Below are 20,875 nucleotides of genomic sequence, written 5' to 3'. Positions count from 1 at the left end.
ACATCACTATCACCAATGACACTCTGACCCTTGGGACTTTGTAGCCAGCGAGTCCTGTCTTCAGCTGCCTCAGCCTGCAGGGCCTCAGGCCCAACAGCTTCCATTCCTGGCCAGGCTCTCTGTCATGCGTTAAGCCCATCCTGGCCTCTCCCAGGCTCAGGTTCCTCATACGACCAAGTGGCCCAGTTCCAAGGCCAAGAAGGCGGGCTGATGTGCAGGGCGGGCTACCCAGGGTCTTATCTGGGGGGCCTCTTTCTTCTCAAGGCCCTGCCTACAGGCAGGCCTACCACTCTGGACTGAGCGTCTGGTGAGGCTCTGCTGAGTTCTGTTCCTGCCCCCAGGGCTGCCCTGCAGCCTGGTGAGTACGGCCCCTCCCCTCTGTGCCTCAGTTCTCCTTCCTGTGCGGGTGGCTCTGGCTCTCCTGCTGCAGGAATACCTCCCATGTCTCCTTGGCAGCTGGGGCGTCAACCGCCTGAAACTGAGCCGGTCATTTCCCTGCTTCGTAACTCCCCCACCTAGCTCCCTTTTCTCTGCCAGCTTCCCCGCCACCCAGTCTCAAAGCCTCCAAGTTATTTCTGGTTCATCTTTCTCCTTTATCACCTTTATCTAGTCACTTATCAAATGCTGTCAGTTTTTCCTTCAAAATGTCTCTAGCATATGTCCCTTCCTTCTTTAAAAATAAGTTTCATTGTTTTTTGGTATAAAAGAGAAATATGCTTGGTGTAGAAAATTTAGAAAATACGGATAACCAAGAAGAACACTAGAATTACCCATAACTCCTCCAGCCAAGGCAGCTGATCATTATTTTGATACGTACACAGTGGGTCTCTTGCCCACACCCACATATCTACAACCCTTCTCTCTCTCTCTCCCCGGGACTCCCACTCCCACCGTCCCTCGGTGTCTCTGACTCCCCTCTCCTCCACCCAGCCTCCTTGGGTGAGACTAACCTTCTCAGATGCTGCCTCTGAAACACGTCAAATCCAGGGCAGCCTCTAGTCCACAGGAAACACAGTCCCTCTGGGTAGAAGCCCACAGCTTGGCAAGCATATGGTGGACGCCTTTGTGTGATTAGAAGGAAGGCTCCCCTTTCGTCAGGGTGGAGGAAGCTCCCAGACTGGGCAAATGGCTGGTGGGCAGAGTGCAGGCCGCGTGGCAGCCCCTGCCTGCCCCTTCTGCTGGAGCAGTCAGTGACTGCAGGAGGTGGCCCTGGGCAAAGCTGCCCTTGGCTGCGTGCTGGCCAGCCTTCCTGGCCTGCTGAACCGCAGCCCCTCCCTTCCCCAGCACTTCTCTCCAGAGCAGCCACACGAATCTATTCCCTGCTTCTAGAACACTGTATGTTCCGCCCCTCCTCGGGTCTTTGCCGAAGCTACACCCTCTCTACATCCGCTACACCCTCCTCCCCTTCCCTGCACTCATGCTCCTGCTCATCCTTGCAGGCCCAGCCCAGGGGTCACCCCTGTTGTGCTCACAGGGTCCCGGGAGGTCCCCTGTGTGTGTGAGGGGGTGGGGTCTGTGAGGGTGGGACGTGACCTGGGTTGTCAGATCTTCACCCAGATTATTAAAGGCAATTCTCCAAGTTTTCAACGTCAGTACTCAATGTAATGTGTTAAGACGCCTTGCCTGGGTGGGGCAAAGTCGTCCAGCTCTGCTACTGGCTGTCTCTCTTCTGAGATTACTGTCTCTGCCCCACCTCGCCTTGATCAGCCTTGCTCCTCATGTAGGAGTATGAGATACCTGTTGGCAGTTTGGGCTTCTAAGGTTTCGTTGGAAGCGCACTTATTCATCCAATCAACAGGCATTTAGCGAGTGCCTACGCAGGCTTCGTAGTAAAGAGCCCAGGCTTGGGTTCTCTTGCTCTTTTGAGCAAGTCACTTAAATTCTCTAGGCTTCATTGTCCACCTGTAAAATGGGGACTTCGGTAATTCTCAACCCACTCAATTGTGACAAGGCATTGAAATCACATGTAAAAGGCCTTTTGTAAACTGTGAAGCTCCATGAAATGCCATTATTATCCTATCTCCTGCTGTTCAGGGTGTGCTGGACTTCAACCTCTCTAAGTGGTATGAGCGGGGCTCTCTATAGGAGTGAGTACCGATCGGCCATTCGATAAATCCTTGTGGGTGAGTTAGTGAAACGTATCACATCTACCTCTTTTGGTAGAGGATTTGGATAGATGACGACAAAACCATATGCGGAACAGTCATATTACAATACTGGGAACGATATCGGAGCCCCTGCTCCCTGCCTGCTGCTGGGATAAGAGGTTTCACGATCCTCATCTCCTGATCTCTATCAGGAAGGTACTATATCACCCCCATTACACAGAAGAGAAAACTGAGGCCCTAGTGAAATTGATAATGTCTCCTGAGTCATACAGCTGGCGAGAGGTACGGGCAGAAGAGGAAACGTGGACATAAAACTGGCACAGTGAGTCAGCCCATGGCTTTGGAGGGTTGGCAATAATGACATACGAGGTCATCTAGAAGAGCTCCACGTGGACTGTAAGCACACAACAGCTCACACCTATTATTATTGGGTTCTAGGCCCGTTGTGTACGTTATTTGATTCAGTCCTTACAAACAATCCTGTGAAGTATCATCCTATCCATTTTGCAAATGGGGAAACTGGCATCCGGAGAGGTTTGGAGTCTCTCTACCCAGACCAGACAGCTGGAGACTGAGAAGCTGGCCTGGGACCCAGAGCCCCCTGCCCCCTTTACCCTGAGGTCAGTTGTTTGGGGCTCCCAAATCCTTCCCTGAGCAAACAGGAAATGCTGTGCTTCCTCTAACACTGCTAGTGGTGTTCTGTGAGCCTGCTGGCTGGAGGGTCCTTGTGGAGGCCTTCAAAGTGGCCTCCACCAGAGCCCACCTGTCTCTCAGAAATACCTGTACAGTCGGGATGCTGAGGCCTGGGATCCAGAGCTAATGTGGGCCCTCCCTTTAAACTTCAGGGAACAAAGACTTACAGAACCTATGTTGGCCTTCCCCACCCCCTACCCAATTTTTTTCCCAAAGAAAAATGAAAGAATCTGATAATTACTTCTATCTACCACCCAACTGTACTAATTACCAACCTATTTCTTCACAGTGTGACAGACACCAGCTCTGGAAAACACATAGAGATAAATTAGCACTAATTGGTTTTCCTCTGGCTGTTTGAATTAGTATTTAAAGCTCCAATTACAAAGCAGAATAATTGCTATTAATGTCCTATCGCAGTACAAAAGGCAGTTCTCTCGAGAACCAGCCCAGGTGTATTATTACTTTGATTACAGCATATTTAACCTGGCTCGTTAAGAGGGAGACACGGGGGACAGTTTCAAGATGGCGGACAGACCACTTCCTGCAGGGTGGAAAGCTTGAAGACAGAGCTGTGACTCGAGGGAAGAAAAAGGCGGGAACAGAAGAAGGGACAGGATGGACGCAGGAACCGCTGGGCCCGAAAGTCTGTAGGGCTTCTTGGCAGGGCTCTTGGGAGCGCTGCTTCCTAGTCTGTCTCCCTGGGGACCTTCCTGGGCGCAGCCTACCCTACTCCATCCAGAACCAGCTCTGCCTCACGTTCCCCCGAGGCCAGCAAAGCCCTCTGCAGGCTTTCCTGGCTCCTGTGTGGATGCCGGGGGAGTGAGGCTGCCAACAGAAGGACCTACGGGATGTTCCGGATGTGGGCCTCAGACTTTTACTAGTGAGTGAGTTGGGGCTCTGCCCTCCACATTCACATCTCTCCACGCCAAGTCCCAGCCGGGGGTTTTAGGACACAAGGTGGGGTGTGCTTATGGCTCGCACTGTGGAGCGCCCTGCGTCATACCCTCTGTCCCCCTCCTAGCACTGTTTTCATTCTTGTTCCTCCAGTGGGACCTTTCTTGTTGAGGCCAGAGAACCGTGGGTGAGCTGGAGAGACGGTGAGCATGGTGGACACCTCAACAGGCTTCTGTACAGAGGTCACACCGAGTCCTGGCTCTCGGCTCACTGGCTAGATGGCAAGTCCTCCTGACTCCCAAGAGCTTCAGTCTCTTCAGTTGTACAATGGGCACAACATCCTCGCTCTTTCTGGCTTCACAGAGCGAGGAGGATCAGAGGATGTGATCATGCTTTTGTAACCCAGAGTGCAGGACCTTAAAAAGGGGTTCTTTGGTTTGCTGTGGACCAGCGATGGCTTGTGGAAGGCGGCCCTCGGGGCAGCTTCCTGCTGCTCCCTTCTTTGCTCTCCTCTTCCTTTTCAGTAGCTTCCTTCCTCCTGGCTGCTTCTCTACCTCACTCCTTCTCTCCTCTCGGCCCCCTAGATCCCATCTACATTCCCATTCACACTCGGGTGTTAAGACTCAATGAGTTACCCTTTCCTAGAGCAGCTGCGTTTCAAAAGGGAGGGCTATGTTTAACCCAAAGAAATGAGTCACTAATGGTGAACTTTCAGGCAAACTGAGATGATATTTTGTGGGGGAGAATGAGGATGTCACAGTGCTCCTCAGAGCCCCATAGGCAGCTGTCTACTCACTGACACACAGGTTTGGTGTGGCCCTGTGCCAGGCTCAATGCGACGGGAAGCATTTTGCCAGAGAGGCAAGAGGCAAGAGAAAAATCACTGATGGGGGACCGAGGCCCCGGAAACCCAGCCGAGGCTGCTGATCCTGAACGCTGAGGTCACAACATGAGGAGCGGGTGTGTGGGGGGGTTCCTATTCTGGACATGCTAGCAGTGAGCTTCTCTGGCCTGTCTGTCCCCAGGAGGACGGCCGCCTGTGGTTCCTGGGCAGAGCTCGAATTGGGCGTCCCCTAGGCTGTCCTAAGGAATGCAGCCTCCCCAGGCTGGCCACCACGTTTCACTTTTGTTGCCCTGTCTCGTCCCCCCAGACCTCTTTCTCTTTTGCCCTACGAGAAATAAACCCAGCTGACTTCCCCCAGTAAGGACACCTTGACGTGTCTAACCCCTTCTTGGCCCTCTGCTTTCTGTGGTGCGAGTCTCTCCCAGGAGCCCATCTCTCTCTGTCCTGGCAGCCTCTGCGCCCCCCCCCCCCCCCGGCCCCAGCCTTGGGGACAGATGCCGCAGGGTATGGGGCAAAGCGGGTCCTTGGAACCAGGAACCAGGTTCGGCCCAGCACTGCCATAAACTAGCTGTGTGATGGGTTTTCCCACCTGTACCATGAGAAGGGGCTCCCAGGTCTCTCCGGGGAAATGTTCTAGGGTTTCATGGCTCCCCTCTCCTTCCTTCTCCATCTCACCCGATCTCTGATATCCAAGCAACCGGCGCCTCTCCGTCCCCTTCAAGGACCCTGGGGGCGCCAAGAGCTTCGGCCACGGGGTGGGACACGAGAAGGCAGTCAGGGCCCATCTGCCAGGGAGAAGGCTCTGGGTGGTCTCTGCGGGGTGGGCCCAGCTGTTACAGCCCAGGAAAGGAGCGTCACTGCCAACGAATCCCTCCTTTACAACCACACTGGGAGGGACGTGCAAGGGCCCGTGGGTGGGTGTTCACGTATGGGGGGGGGATTTCTTTTTAAGAGACAAGGTGGGTGGAATGGGGGAAGCCAGCTGGCTGTGGGCTCTATTTCTACTGACAAGGCTTTACCCTGTAGGTGTGAGGAATTCCAATTAAATATGCAGCCTATTTGTCTGTGTGTGGGAGACGGTTTGCTGGGAAGGAGGGGAACGGAGGCAGCGTCTCTGCGGCATACCAGCAAACCAGAAATTAGCTCCGTTCATCACAGGCACACGGGGCTTCCCTCAGCCCTCCTGTGCACTCACAGGAGTCGCGAGGAGACAGACAGAGGAAGTGAGAGAGAGGTTGGGGAGGCGGGTTCTCCAGACTTGAAGGGCTTCCGGAATCTCTGAGTGGGCAGGAAGGATTGCCCGACTCCTTGGCTCTTGGGGGGTTTCCCGTTCTGGAGGCGCTGGCAGGGAGCTTCTCTGGCCCATCTGGCCCTCCCGGGCCGGCCGGGGTCGTCTGGGCTCACCTCTGAGACAGCAGGGTTCCGTGTGCACACGCGGGGGCATCTCCACCTGGGGAGGTAGGTGGGTCTGTGCGCAGGGCTGCCCAGGGGCAGGCACCCCGACCTCTGCGGGGGCCCCCGGGGCCACTCAGACCCTCTCCTTCTTCACCCTCCTGCCAGACCAGCACTTGGAAAGCCTCAGTTTGGGGCAGCAGTCTCTCTGAAGGACAGGATATGGCCATGCTGATGCTGGGGCTCCTGTGGTGGGTGGAGGAGTGACGGCAAGGCGATTTGGGGATCCGTGGGCTTCCAGAAGCCACTGCAGGCCTTTGGCCATCCCTTCATCCCTTTTTTTACTCATAGATGGGGCTTGGTAGAAAAACATGAAGGTTCCCCAAGGTATAAGGAAGAATCCATGTTGGAGCTGGCCGATGCAGTCGCACATTGTGTGGTTTGGAGGGCTCTCTATGGGCACCCAGCCCGGGAGACCTCATGAACAGCAGCCAGGCTCCTGTAGGGTGCACTGACCTTCCTGGTGGGCCAGCTGCCTCACCCTTAGCCTTCAGACCACTGGGCTTTCATCAAGGTGGCCCCTCCACCCTCTCCTACCGTGGTCTACCCCCGCTTCCCCCCCTGGGGCCAGTCCTCCCTGTGTTTTCACTGGTCTCTTCTTGGTGCTCTTTCTCTTCCTATCTGCAAACTCTGACTCCTTCCTGACCCTGGTTCCCCCATCTGCCTCCCGATTGCTTAAAACACAATCACTTGTTGATGTAAGAAGCTTAGTAACAGTTATGAACAGGAGCCCGAGAAGGGCTTGCAGGGCATTTTTCTGATCCAGACACCCAAGGTGGCTGAGTAGCTCTAGCCAGCGAACTCCTCCCATCACCGGGACTGCAGGGCCGGGAGGTGACTGGCCCATGGCCTCTGGCCTGCAGCCAGGCCTATCCGAAGGGTGGCACGCAGGCAAGGGTTGGGTGGTAGAGGGAAGCCTGGATGACTGTGATGGGTCCCAGGGAGGGCATGCTTGGGTGGAGAGACAAGGAAGGAGGCTGGGGGAGCAGGCCAGGGGTGGCACCAGCTGAGGTCTGGAGGGGAGGGGGCTGCATGGAAGGCGATCTTGCAGACAAGCAGCATGGGCCAGAAAACACACAAGAAAGGCTGGGAGAGAGGTTCACTAGGGCAGGCGTGTCCCCTTCTTCATGCTCACTCATTTTCTTCATTCCTCTGGCTTCCCCTTTGGCCACCTGTCCTTCCTTTTCCACCCTCCCTACTTCCCCCAGCTATATTAGCTCACTTCTAGAATGGAGGGAGGATGTGGCCACTCTGGAAGAGCTTCCTGGCAGGTTGGAGGAGACAAGGCCTGTTGCCCTAGGCCTGAAGAAGCTCTTTCAGAATTCCACATGTGACATCAGAACAACTAGGGTTGTAGAGGAAGCTAGGTGGTCTTCCTCGCTAGCTACAGCATCCCCGTGGCCCTCTCTCCTGCATCCCCTCCCTCTACAGAGACTGGAACAGACATAGAGTGGCTCAGCAGAAAGGGCTAGAGGTAGCAGGAGGGAGGCAGGGAGGTGAGAGGGTCAGGGGAAGAGGGAAAGGGGAGAGACTGGGGGGCAGGGAGAGGGATTATCTGTGTTGGGAATGTTGCAGTGGTAAAGTCAGGCATATGTAAGTGTTCATTTACTTGTTTGTTTTTTACAATATCTCCTTAAAATAGGTATAGGGCAAGGAGAGTGAAGACCAGGGTGTGTGGCAAACCTGGTCCAGAGGGCAACTTGAGTGATCATGGGATAAAGCAAATCTTTTGATGGTGGATGGAACCCTGGAAGCACTTAAGGTGAGCACCTTGCCAGAGTCATGCAGCCCATTGGTGGCAGTGCTGGGACAGAGGAGTGCAGTATGGCTTTGGCAGTAGCCAGCACCTTCACCGGACCCTTTACTCAGGCCTGTGAGCCTTTTCTCTGGGACCGCAGATGATGTTTTCAGAAAACATTTGTGTCTGCTCCCTGATAGGTCCAAAAGGCCATCTGGGATTGGTGGAGAGATAGCACAGGCCATATTCGGGGACAGGCAAGTGTGACCAGAGGTTTGGCTGAGGCTGGTTGTCCTTCGTGGATGCCAGCGACACTGTGCAGACCAGGAAGGGCAGTGCCATAGTGCCGTTGTCACCCCACTTCCCTTTGTTGAGCACCTGTGATTTGTGATGCCGTGTATTGATGCCCTCCAGGAACTCACAGATCAGAGAAAACGCCTCTTGGGAGGAAGAAGTTCTTCATATTTATCGTCTCCCTGAATCATGGGTTAGGCTGGCCCTTTGGTCAGAAGTTTGGGCCTTCGGTCTAGAACCAATCACTAAAGTGTTTCCCTGAGCCCAGCCCCATGAGGGATCTGAGAGAGGTGCAGGGCATGGCCCTGTCCTCAGGGGAACTCTCTGGCTGCAGAGCCACCCGCAGCAGCTGGGGAACCATAGGTGCTGAGGACAGCTGTGGTCATGCTTTGTGGGTTCTGGGAGAAGGGAGCCCTAAGAGACAGGTGTGGGGTTCCTTCTGGGTTGGGGAGGATGAGACAATGGCATCTGTGAGAGCTGTCTGAGCCAGGGCCCAGCTGGGCTTGGCCTGGAATGTAAGAGAGCTGGGAGGAGGATCAGGGCATAGCTCCAGGACCCGCAGGGGACAGGCAGGGCCCTGAAGGAGATAGGCAGGCTTCAGCAGAGACTATGTCCAGCAGGGTCTCCAGGTAGTAGCCAGAAGAGGGCTGGGAAGCTCACTCTCTGGCTCCCAGCCTGCCTCTTCCTGCTCTGTGGTTGTCAGACTCCTCTCCTCACTCACCCTGTGTGGCACTCCTGTCACCCCCAGAGCTGGGGGCGGTGACTGGGGCGCCGGGAAATGTTGTGAATGGCAGAGCTGCTCCACGTCCCAGCCTTCCTCCTAAGGGGGGAGAGCATCCAACCATAAGGCATTTTCCCGGCGCTAAGGATAACCTCGTAGGAGGCAGAGGGAATCCAATTAGATGGGCAAGGCTGGGAAGGCTGAGGGCATATGTGGGAGGTTTCTTTTCACTTTCTGGCTTCCCCAGGACCTAGAAGAGAAATTATAGCCAGCTTCCTCATTCCAACCCCCAGTTCCCCTTCCTGGGGCCACTATCACACCCTGATTCCTCTTGTCATTCATCCCCTTCTCACTCAAGGGTGACAGAGTCCCACCGAGGTGGACCTTTTAGACAGGGCTTACCCAGGGCAGTGGCCACCACTGTTTCCTTCCTCTTGCTCATTGCCTCCTGCCTCTGGAATGGGGCGGGGGGAGGGGGTACAACCTCTTGCATCCCTGGAGCTGGATCCCCTTCTGCACCTGGGTTCTTCTGAGCTCCGTAGTGATTGTCCTCCTTCCCCAACTCTGCTCTAGTTCAGCACTGATAAAGTGACCAATGACCTCACTCCCTCGACCCACCAACCCCAATGGCCTGGGGGCAGCCAAATCCATGAGCCTGGGTCCTCCTGCCTCGAAGATGCCTCTCTCAGTCTTTTTTCAGAGGTAGTTATGGGGGCACATAAAAGTGTGTGTGTAGGAGGGTGGATGTGGCATGGATGTGGGCAGATCCCTTGGCCTCCTCTGGCCTTTTCCAGTGCCCCACACATAGTAGGAGTGGCTCTACCCAAGGGACTTCTCCCTGCCTCCTGTTGTCCCCATTTCCCTCGCCTGTGTTTCTGGGAGGGTAAAGGGGCCACTCTTTCTATGAGATGAAGAGGCCTTCCCAGCAAGCCTCCTAGGAGAAGGTTCTGGAAGTTCTGTCCTGTTGGGTGCTAGGCACGGAGACAAATTCTCAGCCTTTTCTCTCTCTCTGCTGGGTGCCATCTGAAGGGTGCCTTTTTGGGTAAAGCACAGTCCTCAGTCCGTTGTTAGTACCCTCCCTCAGTCGGGGCCTGCCAAGGGGCTCTGAGTCTTGTCATCTTGTCAGAAGCTGTCCTCGGAGGTGTGAGGAACTCCAATTAAGCATTCAGCCAGTCTGCCTGTGTGGGGGGCCTGGGCTGTGGGGGAGGCAGCCTTGTGCTGGCGCGGTGACTAATCTTTGCAATACCAATTATGAGCCTCTGAGAAGGTGGTGGGAAGGTGGGAGAGGGAGGTGAGGGAGGCGGGGGGAGGCAGGGGAGGTGAAGGCCGGGGATTCCTCATCCCGTCAACTGCCTGGCTCTCCATGCAGGCCATGTGGGCCAGAGGAGAGTCAGAGATCCTGAGAGAGAGGAAACCCTCGAGGACCCAGACTACCCCCAGGAGAACCCTGCATCCCTGTAGGGTCCCAGGTGCCTTGTATTTGGGCTCATCTAACATGTTCAGACACCCTGGCTATCCCAGGCTTTCTCCCTACACCTCTGAGGTCACTGGGATAGGCCTCAAGGTACAGAGAGAGAATCTGAGGCATAGAGAAGTGACTGGTCAGAGGTCAGCCAGCTAAGAGGTGACCAAGTTAGATGCATAGATGGCTCTGACTCAGGACCAATAAGGTTTTTATGGTGTTGCATATGAACTCTTACATCATCTAGGGCACAGGCCACAAGTACCCCCATCCCCCATTATATAGGGGCACTGAAAAGCCCAGGGGGCAAGGCCTGGGGCTGGCTCCCTGGCCCCCCGACCACCTCCTCACAAAATGAGTCTTCCTTCAGGAAGCTGAGCAGCGTCTCCACTGGGCATGTTCATTCCCCTGGCAGATGCCTATCCATTACCTACTGCAGGCCTGGCATGGTGCTTAGCATGGAGACTGGGAAAGGCCAGTCTCCAAGATGAGAGAGTCTGCCGGAAATCAGTAGCGAAAAGAAGAGGCACTGAGGATCCCAGGAAAAAAAACCCTACAGTCTGCCTCGCAGGAGGCCTGGGTGGGACAGAGATGGATTTTCACCTGAGTCTAGGACGTGGGGGAGAGTGGAACAGGATCTGCCAGTGGGCAGCGGAGAGGCAGGGCAGTAACAGGGCCGAGAACAGAGGCTCTTCTCCTTGGGCCTCTGCGGCACAGTCAGCCCAGCTGCTCCAGAGGCATGGCAGGTCTGTCCCCTTGACCCAGGGGACACTTCAGGGCCCAGCCAAGAGAAGCGTGGGAACAGCACTTAAATAGGAATGAAGGCCTTTCCCAATCCCTCAGACTTCCAGGAAAATGTTAGGTTTCAGGCCTTAATCTCTAAATGTAGTTCTTTGTGTTTGGAGCTTATGAAGTATCAGCATACAGAAGGTGACTAGCTATTTCTATTGTTCAAGGAGCACAAATGCGAGGAAATGGGGCTTCATCTCCAACCTGGGGGGTTTGGACTGGCCTCGTAAATCCTCCTGAGAGCGAGGATGGCACAGTGGTCTGGTGGGTGTAGTTAAAAGTGGGGTTGCTTCCCAGGCATCTTGTAGTAGGTGACAGATGACAGTTTCCTTTCTCACCAAGGCCTGGTCACCTTCCCTGGTGACAGAGGTCTTTGTTCCCCAGACCCTTTCTACAGTTTTTTGAGGCTCAGAGTAGCTAATGCCTTGAAATCTGTTTCTCCAGAGCAACCAGTCCTCTTCCTCCCTGGAAGATGATACAGGGCAGGGAGGAATCTCAATTCCTCCAGAGACCCACAGACAGGGGTTATGGGGGTGACAACATCTCGTTGATGTTTTGAGGTTCCCCTGTTCTCCTGGGCGCTCTCAAGAAGATGCTTTTCAGATCCTGACAATTACCTGGGGTGGGAATTATGAGGCCCGGAGGCAGATACAAGTGGCCAGGTCAGCAGTCCTTCATCCACTGGACAAATGTGGACAAGGCACCAAAGTGATGGTTAGATGGACTCCTTGGATCCCAAGTGAGCCTAATGATCAGCCTCAGATTCTCCTTTCCAGAAAAGGACCAGAGGATCTCTCTGGTTCCTGGCTAAGGGGAAACGAAACAGACACATGATGAGTGCCTACATGCATCTGCCCCGTGCCTGGAACTGCACAGCCTTGTGGCGTAGACGGCATCTTCCATCTACAGCTGTGCAAATGGCCTCAAAGAGGCTCTGTACTTGCCTAAGCTAACTATTAGCAGCCAGCCGTGCTGGGGGGCACATCTGGAACTCTTGTCTTTGGAGTGGAACAAGGCCCTGAGTGGGGATGACAGATGACCCTTTGCCTCCTGTTGGGCTGATCCTGGGTGCCCTGTACTGAGCAGAGGTCTTCGAGCTGACACAACAGGTCCCCTTTGGGACTGTGGAGGCATCCCCTCTTCGGTGCCCTGGCCACCACGTCGGTTGCATTTGGCAGTGAGAGCCTTGTGGAGGAGTAGGGAGTCCGGGAGAAGGGGGAGGGGAAGGGGCTGCTGGAAACTCCCCGAGGCAGAGGGAACCGGGCTGGGAGTGGGGAGGAGGGACACGGGGGTGGGTTCCAGGCTTTTCCCCACACTTCCTCAGGGATCGCTTTACATAACCAGGGCTGCTTAGTCACCGCTTTTTACTTTTTTTTTGGAAACAATTTTCTCAGCATCACAGCTCCCGTCTCCATCCCTTACTAGTCACCGGTGCTAGGGAAGTCCCTTTTCTTCCGTTCCCTAGGCAACCCAGCACATTTGCCTTTCAAATGATCCAAGGCCTGGGCGGGGGTAGGAGTTCCCTCCCCCTGTACCCGGCCTCCCACACAGCCACTCCCCACCTCAGTTGGCGATGTCATGTGGCCCAGTCACCAGGAGAAATCTGGAAGACCAAGCGCCCTGCCTGGCATCAGCCCCTATTCTAGACCCTCACATTTTTAGGCCTGAAGTTTGGCTCAGACTCAGAGCTCCCAGCTCCTGTCTGGAGGCACCCATGTTGGACTTCAGACATGGCAGGCTCTCCTCACTCCTCTCTTGGTGGGGGAAATGGCAGAGCTGGGCCTGTTTTCAGCAAGGCCCAGGAAACCTGGAACGGGAACCACCCACCCTGCCACCCCAGCTTGTGAACAGGGCCTGCGGGCCTTGGTCCCCTCCTCGCTCCCAATATCTTCCCGTGGGGCTAGGATTTGGAGGTCTTCTCAGTCCCTGTCTGGCTCCCTTTGCTATGGCCTGTGTCAGCCTTGACGGGATGGAGATGCCCAATTGCTTGGGAAACAGACTTGATGTAGGGGTGGGGGTGAGTGCGGGAGTTCTCACGGTGGATGCCAGAGTCATTGAGTAGAGGGCCCAGAAGTCCAGACCTGGCATGCCGTCCCACACTCCCTGCTTCAGAGGCCCTGATGGCTGTCCTGATATGACTGACACAAGGTGCCTGACCAGGGGGTTCAATACAACAAATTAAAGGTGACTGGATGAGCTATAAAAATGGCATGGCACAAAATCACAGAGCATGCAGGAACCCTCCACTCATTCATTCAAAACAAATCTGCACAGAATCTACTACATAAATTGCACAAGTCCTCGAAAACCTACTGGATCCAGACCCTTGCCTTCAGGACTCGAAAGTGCCCAAACCATCCATCAGAGTTTTATAGCACTTCAATTTTTACACAGGGTCCATATATAGAAAATTTCATAGGGGCACACGGGGTTCTCCTTAGGAGAAGAGTCTCTTAGAATGTCTTCTGCAGGCAGAGGTTCTTAACCTAAGATCCGTGAGCAGGCTTCAAGGGGTTTATGAATGGCCAGAAATTGCCTGATCGTATATATCTGTGTGTGCCTATGCAACAGACCCATCTCCTTCCTGAGATGGGGGTCGGTGACCTTCAGGGGTTAAGGACCCTTCCAGATGTTAGAGGCTGGCCCAGCTTTGGAAGTAGCAGGTCTTCAGATAGTCCTGGGAGAAAGCCCATATGTGCAACACGCCTCGGGGGGGGGGGGGGAGGGTTTGAGTGCTCATAACCTAGTGATCAACTTCCCAGAGTCAAGGGAAGACCCTCTGGGCCCCCAGCCCTCCTGCTTAGACCCCAGGCTTCATCTCAGCCAGAGGATATGGGACAGGCGTGACAGGCAGACTGGGCCTCTCCACTGAGCTAGGCTCACTGAGGCTTGGGTCCAGAGGCACGGGCTAGGGCTCCTCGGGGCTCTGTCTCCCCTATTCCAACCTCATTTTGACTTCCTTTCTATATTTAGGTCTTTTCTCAGTCCTTTCTTGAGCATAAGGAATGATGCCTAGCCATTCTCTCAGTGCTTTCAATGCTCTTTCCCTCTGAGGAGAGGTGTGGACGCCATCCAAACAGGAAGGGTGAGAGTCTGCAAAAGCCTGCCTCCTGGGATTTCGGCATGGCCCACTCCCTCTGCCCCACCTTGGCTTCTTCAGTAGCCTGTGGTGCTGGGGCTGCTCTGGAGAGACTCACAAGGGGCCAGGCTCTCCAAGAGTAGCTGACTTGGTGCTCCCAGGGGGCTCTCGGCTGTTTTTTTGAGGTTGCTGGTCAGGTGCTCAGGCTCTGGTGGAATCAGGGTCCCGGATTCAACCAGCATTCAACTAGGGTCATTGTGCTCCACGAGATCTCAGAGACAAGATCATGACCATGGCAGGAAAGAGCAGAACTCACTTAACACGCCTGGTGATCAAGTGCTTCTTGCACACTGAGAGTGGAGACTGCACAGGCCCCAGAGCCAGGCCAGAGGGTGAGGCCCAGAGTCACTCACTGCCAATGAACTTGGGAAGGCTATGTAACCTCTCCGGGCCCAGGAGGCCAAGGGCATCTCTGTGATAGCCGGTGGTGGAGATTACAGAGATAGATCATGTCCAGTGCCCGCCTGGACCCCGGCATACAGCAGGTACTCCATCTCTGTTAGTTTTCTTCTGTCCCCATCGTCGGCACCCACACTGCCAAAACTGAGTGCCTAGTGCTATGAAAGGGAAGACGGGTGCCAGAAAGGGCTGAAGGAACAGATGAAGGAAGGCTCAGGGGAAGAGGTGGGACCAAGGAGAATAGCAACAAGAATAAACATAAACAACACATTTGGAGGGGAGGATGGGCTCGGGACTCCAAGGCAGGAAAGAGGACCAGGCTAGGCAGGAAGAGACGGACTGCGGCTATCTTGCAGTTCTTAAGACTTGTCACTGATACTTTGTTTTTAAGGAAACTGAGGCATTGGGGTGACTGGGATGAGCCTCCTGGCCTTGAATTCTGGCCCTTTTGCCAGCCACTGGACGTGACCCTGCAGCCAACCTCCCATCCTGGGAGATGTGCCAGGCTTGGGTGCTGCCAGCCGGGTGCCTGATTTAGCACACGCCTTGTTAAGAGAAGCTAATTAACAAACCTGCATTTAAATAAGCAGCCGCCCGGGTGTTTGTAACCACCGCCTTATTGAATTGTGACAAGTTATTAGCCCTTGCATGTTAAATGAAACAGAAGCATCCAGGAAAAACCCCTAAATCCAGTCTGCATAAAGCAGATTCCTGCTGAGAAAGTGACAGCAAAAACGGATTCAGGATTCACTCGCAGCTTTGGGGAGAACTCCAGGCCTCCCTTCCTTGAAGGTTACATAATCCTCCGTCAACAGTGATGACACCAGGAGAAAGGCAAGAGCAGGAAGGGAGGGCCATCCGAGATGCTCTGCGCTCCATCTGGGTCTCTGCCACCTTTTGGAGGTGCTGGAGACACAGTGGGAACCAGGGGGTTGAGGGGGGCCACACAGCACCAACCCACGGCCACAAACACGCGCTGCGGGCTGTGAGCTCCAGCTGCCTGCTTCCTCGGGGCCCCAGTGTGCCTAGACACTATGTCACCCCGTTCGGCTCTGCTTTTGGACAACAGAACAACCTAGCACAGACCCATGGGGGTCCGACCTCTCCATGGCATTGACTTTACTCAGGGAATGTCTCTCTGAGCGCCCACCAACAAGGACACCAGGCCTTATGCAGTGGAGTTGGAAGCGGTCACTTCCTCAAGTTATATTCCCCGACCATCTGGGGCACCTGCGGGAACCTGGCCCAGACATCGCCTCGGTGCCTCCTACCCAGAAACTCAGAGCAGAGCTATGGCCGTATCGAGATCCTCCAATGTGGATCCTGAGCAATCTTCAATGTGGAGGAGACCACATCTCCGGGATGGGGTAAGATGATAAAGGCAGGGACACGGGTTGCCTTGAAGAATGTCAAGGTAAGTCTGGTTTGGGACAAGCCTGGTGTGATGCCCCACCACCGGCGCTGCTCCTATTATCAGGGAGAGGCGCTGGAAAGGGAAGCCTAGCTAGGGAGGCAGGGCTGGTCTGGGTTGCTGGGAGTCTGATGGGGTCACGCCACTGATGAGTGGTGTGACCCGGAAAGCTACAAAACCCCTCTGAGACTGCTTCTTGATTTAAAATGGGAACAACTGGGACGTCTGGGTGGCTCAGCGGTTGAATGTCTGCCTTTGGCCCAGGGCGTGATCCTGGGGTCCTGGGATCGAGTCCCATGTTGGGCTCCTTGCATGGAGCCTGCTTCTACCCCTCATGAATAAATAAATAAAATCTTAAAAAAAAAAAATATATATATATATATATATATATAAAGGAAACAATTGGAGTGCCTGGGTGGTTCAGTCAGTTGAGCATCTGACTCTTGGTTTCAGCTCAGGTCGTGATCTCAGGGTCATGGGATCAAGTTCCGAGTTGGGCTCCATGCTAAGCATGGAGTCTGCTTGGGTTTCTCCCTTTCCCTCTGCCCCAGGCTTGTTCTCTCTCTCTCTCATAAATAAGTAAATCTTAAAATATATATATATATACACGAACAAGAGCTATCACACAGAGTCCTCTGAGGAGTCAATGAGAGAATGTCTACAAACGGTGTCTGGCATCCAGTAAGCCCTTAATGAACGCTAATTAAGGAGGCAGTGACAGGACCGGCCGGCAAATGGAGTGCAGTTCCCTGGAATCACTGCTGCTCAAAGTTGAGCCTAGAGCTGAGTTTAAATTTTGGCTCTGCTCCTTACTAGCTACATGACCCTGGATAAGGTCCTGAATCCCCTGCACCTGGTCTCCTTCTCTATCAGAGAGCATTCGTGTTATCTCACAGCACCATGGTGAGAATGGAATGATTTAATGCAAGTGTGGGAAGTGCCCAGCACAGAGCAGAGATGGACAACATGCTGGCTTTCCTTTCCCTTCTCCCCGCTACCCACTTCGTCCACCCTCCTTTTGTCTCTCAGCAAAAGAATTGCTAAGCTGTCCATCATGGACAGTTCTGAGCTAGTGACACCAGGGGAAGAGTACTCTGATACATCATGGTATTTTGAGTGTGTTTTCTTTAGAATTAGGATGGGACCTATGGAAAGAGGTTGGACATACTTCCGGACTTTGAAAACCCATCTCTTGGTGGCTTTTAAAAAGTTGCCATGGCAGTTTGAGGGTGCACAGAAGAAACAATCTCTTTCTGTTCAGTTCCTCCAACAGTCTGCTTTCAACCAACTGATCAAAGGATATTTATCCTTTGATAAAGCACACACTTCCTGCAAAGCTCTATGTCTGTGGGCAAGGGAGCTCCTAGGCAAAGCAGATGATCAGTGCCTGGGAATCACACCAAGGGAAGAGGGCTGGCCCCCTCGAATTCAGGGGCGGGTTCCTCCAGGAACAACTCCCAGATGCCTATCTTGGAATGAGGGAAGGATGTGCACAGGTGAGCAGAGGGGCAGTATTCTAGAAGAATGAAACAGTGAGTGAAGTTAAAGAGTTGCTTTGCTGTCTGTTTCGAGACATGTCAGTTAAGCTAGGGTGAAGAGTTTGTACAGGGCACATGGTCAGAAAGGCAAGAATTACACGGGTCTTAAAATCTCAAACTGATCTTGCCTGGCAGACATTCTCCAGGTCTGGGAATTGACCAAAGTGGAAGAAGGGGGGACACCAGCCTTTTGTCAGGTCAGTTTTATTTCCATAGTACTCCTTTCCTCTCCTTGTGGTCAAAAGTTATTCTTTGTACAGATTCCCAGTTGGCTGATGATGGCAAAGAGAAAAGAGGCATTAACTAGTAATGGTAACCTTCACTCTTCTCTACCACTGCCCTTCGATGAACAAGCATGCAAGATAAGAAGGATTAAATGTGGCTTCTACTCTCAAGTATTTGAGTCTAGTTGGGGAGTCAGAGAAATAAACTACTACTAGCACTACTACTACCAGTACTGTTGCTAGTACCTACACTTCTGTGCTCAGTTCCCTAATGGAGGAGTGTATGAGCCACGGTGGTGGTTTCCTAGGGGCGAGGTGGCTTAATGCTGCCTAAAGGAGGGGAGGCCAGAGAAAACCTTGTGAAGGGTGAGAGGTCTAAGCTTAGTCTTAAAAGATGATGGAGGCAGACAAGCAGGGTAGGGAAGAGCTTAACTGACCACATGCCAAGAAGGAGCCCAGGAAGTTACTGTTGGGGTGGGAATGGGGGGCCCTGTGGGGGGCTGGTGAGGAGGCCATGGAGACATGAGGCCAGTGAAGAGGCCCAGCCGGTCAGGGAGGGCCCTATGTGCCACATCAAGGTGTGCAGCTTTAACCCTATGTGAGAAGCAGTCAGGGGGTTAAGTATGGGAGCAATCTGTTGAGGGCAGCCACTCTCAGGGAGATTCTCCAGGGATGGGCTGGAGGACAGGCTGAGGAACACAGAGACTAGAAGCAGGTGACCAGTTGGGCAGTGACTGCCTTGCTCCAGACTAGAGCTGGGGGAGGGCCTGCAAAAGACAGTGTGGGCTTCAGAGACTCAGGAGGCACAAGGCAGTGACTGGATGGGAGAATGGGAGAAGCAGGGAGAAGGGAGGCTCCAGGGCGAGCCACAGGTTTTCTGCCTGGGGTGGTGGTGATGCTGTGGAGGAGGAGGGGTCAGAGGCAGGGCTGCAGAGTAGAGGGGGAGGAGATAACCCATTTCACTTTCAGTGCGTTGAGAATGGGCTTGCAGAGCAACTAGAGAGACAGATGAGCAATGGGCACCCAGGTCTGGAGCTCAGGAAGAGGCAAGATGGGGTGTGCTGCGAGCTGTGGGAATGCATGAGCCCATCCTGGGTAAGTCTGATGGGAAAAGGATACCAGGAGAACCTGGGAGCAACAGGCACTGGAAATCAGGTAGAGGGAAGCTGGGGGGAACATCATGGTCGCCTGGGAGAAGCATGTTTCAAAATCAGAGCTGATGCCTACTGGTCACAGAGATACCACTGGACGAGGATGACAAGTCTCCATCAAATGTGGTAGGGAGGGATCCCTGGGTGGCGCAGCGGTTTAGTGCCTGCCTTTGGCCCAGGGCACAATCCTGGAGACCCGGGATCGAATCCCACGTCGGGCTCCCGGTGCATGGAGCCTGCTTCTCCCTCTGCCTGTGTCTCTGCCTCTCTCTCTCTCTGTGTGACTATCATAAATAAATAAAAATTAAAAAAAAAAAGAAAAAAAATGTGGGAGAGGGCCAAAGAAGGAATGGTGTCAGTGTGGGAGAGATGGACCGGAAGTGAAGAGGGAGACACTGCTCCTGCCACCTGCTCTGGGAAGCAGCCTGGCTGGGAAAGACAGCTAAGGGAGGGGTGGTGGTGGCTGTGGCTAGATGGGGTGAAGAGTTGGAGTAGGGGGGTGGGGGTGGGGAGTGTGCCCTGAGGCTGGCAGGGTCTGGTGGTGGTACCAACAGTGGCTGGCACTTCCCAGCTCTGTTCAAAGTCTCACACACACACTTGTGGCGAGTGCCCAGGGTCCCTACATCATCCCACCCCCTCCTGGGCCTCAGTGTCCTCACCTAGGAGAGAGGAAGGGGGCTGCCCCACCGCACGGGGATGTCTTCTTTCCACTCTAAAGTTAGATTGTCCTGATGCTTACTCACATGCTACTGATAGGAATTTCTAAATTCTGGAGGGCATTTTAGGAATACCTACCAAAAAGCCTTCGAATGTGTGACACCTTGGACCTCTGGGAACTTATCCTAAGGAAGTCACTACAGAGGTGAATGAAGAGCGTGTATTCACAACTTTGTTCATTGTAGCATTGGTAATAATATAAAAAAAATAGATACAACCTAATGTCCAATAGTAAGGGATTGGCTGAGTAAATTATAGTACATCCATATGGTAAACTACTTCTGCACTAAAAATCATGGTTTAGAAGAATATGTGTTGACATGGGAAAATGTTAATGATATATTGCTAAGTAAAAAAGCAGGCTACATTACAGAATGTACAGTATGATACATTCATTTTTAAAATTTTTGATTAGGACACAGACCAAATCTTTAATTAATGTCATTTTTTTTCCTTCTCTTGGCAAGCAAGTGGAGTATTATCTGGAATAATGTAACTAAAAACTAAACAGACAGAGCTATACACTAAGTGTGTTCATGTAAATTTTTAAGTCATTAGAAAAATCAAAAGTAGGCCATCATTGAGTCAAGGAAGTAGAGAAATTCTGAAATTTAGAAGTGGGATTTGCCCTAGAGAACGTGAGGCCCGCCCTCCTCACTTTTTCTGATGAAGAAATCCCAGCTTGGCAGGAAGTCTAGCAGAGTTACAGGCCGAGGACCATGCTGGGGAGCCGGGCCTAGAACCGGGACCTCCAGTTTGTGCCAGGAGGCTGCACCCCCCTCCCCCACTCCAGCAGAGAGCACCTGCTGATACTTATAAGGTGACTGCATTTCCGAGTGCTGTGAGGTGGGTCATTGGGCTCCTCCCCTCCTTTCAAGCCCAGGAGGCCTGTGTAGCTTAAGGCTGCTCCAGGGCTGCCAGACTGTTCCTGGGCTGACTGCCTCACTTCATTTTTGCTAAGCTGAACTTTGGGGAGATGGCTGCAAGTGTCCTGTTGTGCATGCTCATGCACTATTGCTGCCGTCCTCCTCTGAATGCAGGAGAGAGGGTGCTGGGCCTGGCCCCTTCTGTGGCCCTATGGCCATCTGACCACTATGGCCATGTTATCCTCTCTTGCCTGGAGGACTGCAATGGCCTTCTGACAGGTCTCCCTGCTATCGGAAGCAGCCAGGGCGGTCCTCTTAAAACCCAAGGAAAACATGCCCCTCTTCTGCTCACATGCCCTGACAGGGCCTCCTCATACACACACACAGCCAGCCTGAGCCCTCACCAGGCTCTGCTTCATCTGCTCCCTCATC

General features: G+C 53.6%; 1 protein-coding gene across 11 annotated transcripts in view; it reads right to left on the bottom strand.

Moving 5' to 3' along the window:
- The window catches only part of PEBP4 (phosphatidylethanolamine binding protein 4), a 247,095-nt gene that overhangs the window by 51,830 nt on the left and 174,390 nt on the right, over positions 1–20,875 (bottom strand). The window contains exon 4 of one of the 11 annotated variants that reach the window (XM_025463098.1): positions 8,619–8,846. The exons of the other annotated variants lie outside the window; for them this stretch is intronic. Within the exon in view, the coding sequence (XP_025318883.1) occupies positions 8,634–8,846 (213 nt within the window). The 3' untranslated portion in view covers positions 8,619–8,633. Of the gene's footprint in view, positions 1–8,618; positions 8,847–20,875 lie in introns of those variants that run through there. 11 annotated transcript variants of the gene reach the window in all.

Source organism: Canis lupus, chromosome 25 (genome assembly GCF_003254725.2).
Source record: "Canis lupus dingo isolate Sandy chromosome 25, ASM325472v2, whole genome shotgun sequence".
NCBI lineage: Eukaryota > Metazoa > Chordata > Mammalia > Carnivora > Canidae > Canis > Canis lupus.
This window is presented reverse-complemented; position numbering and strand designations above follow the sequence as displayed.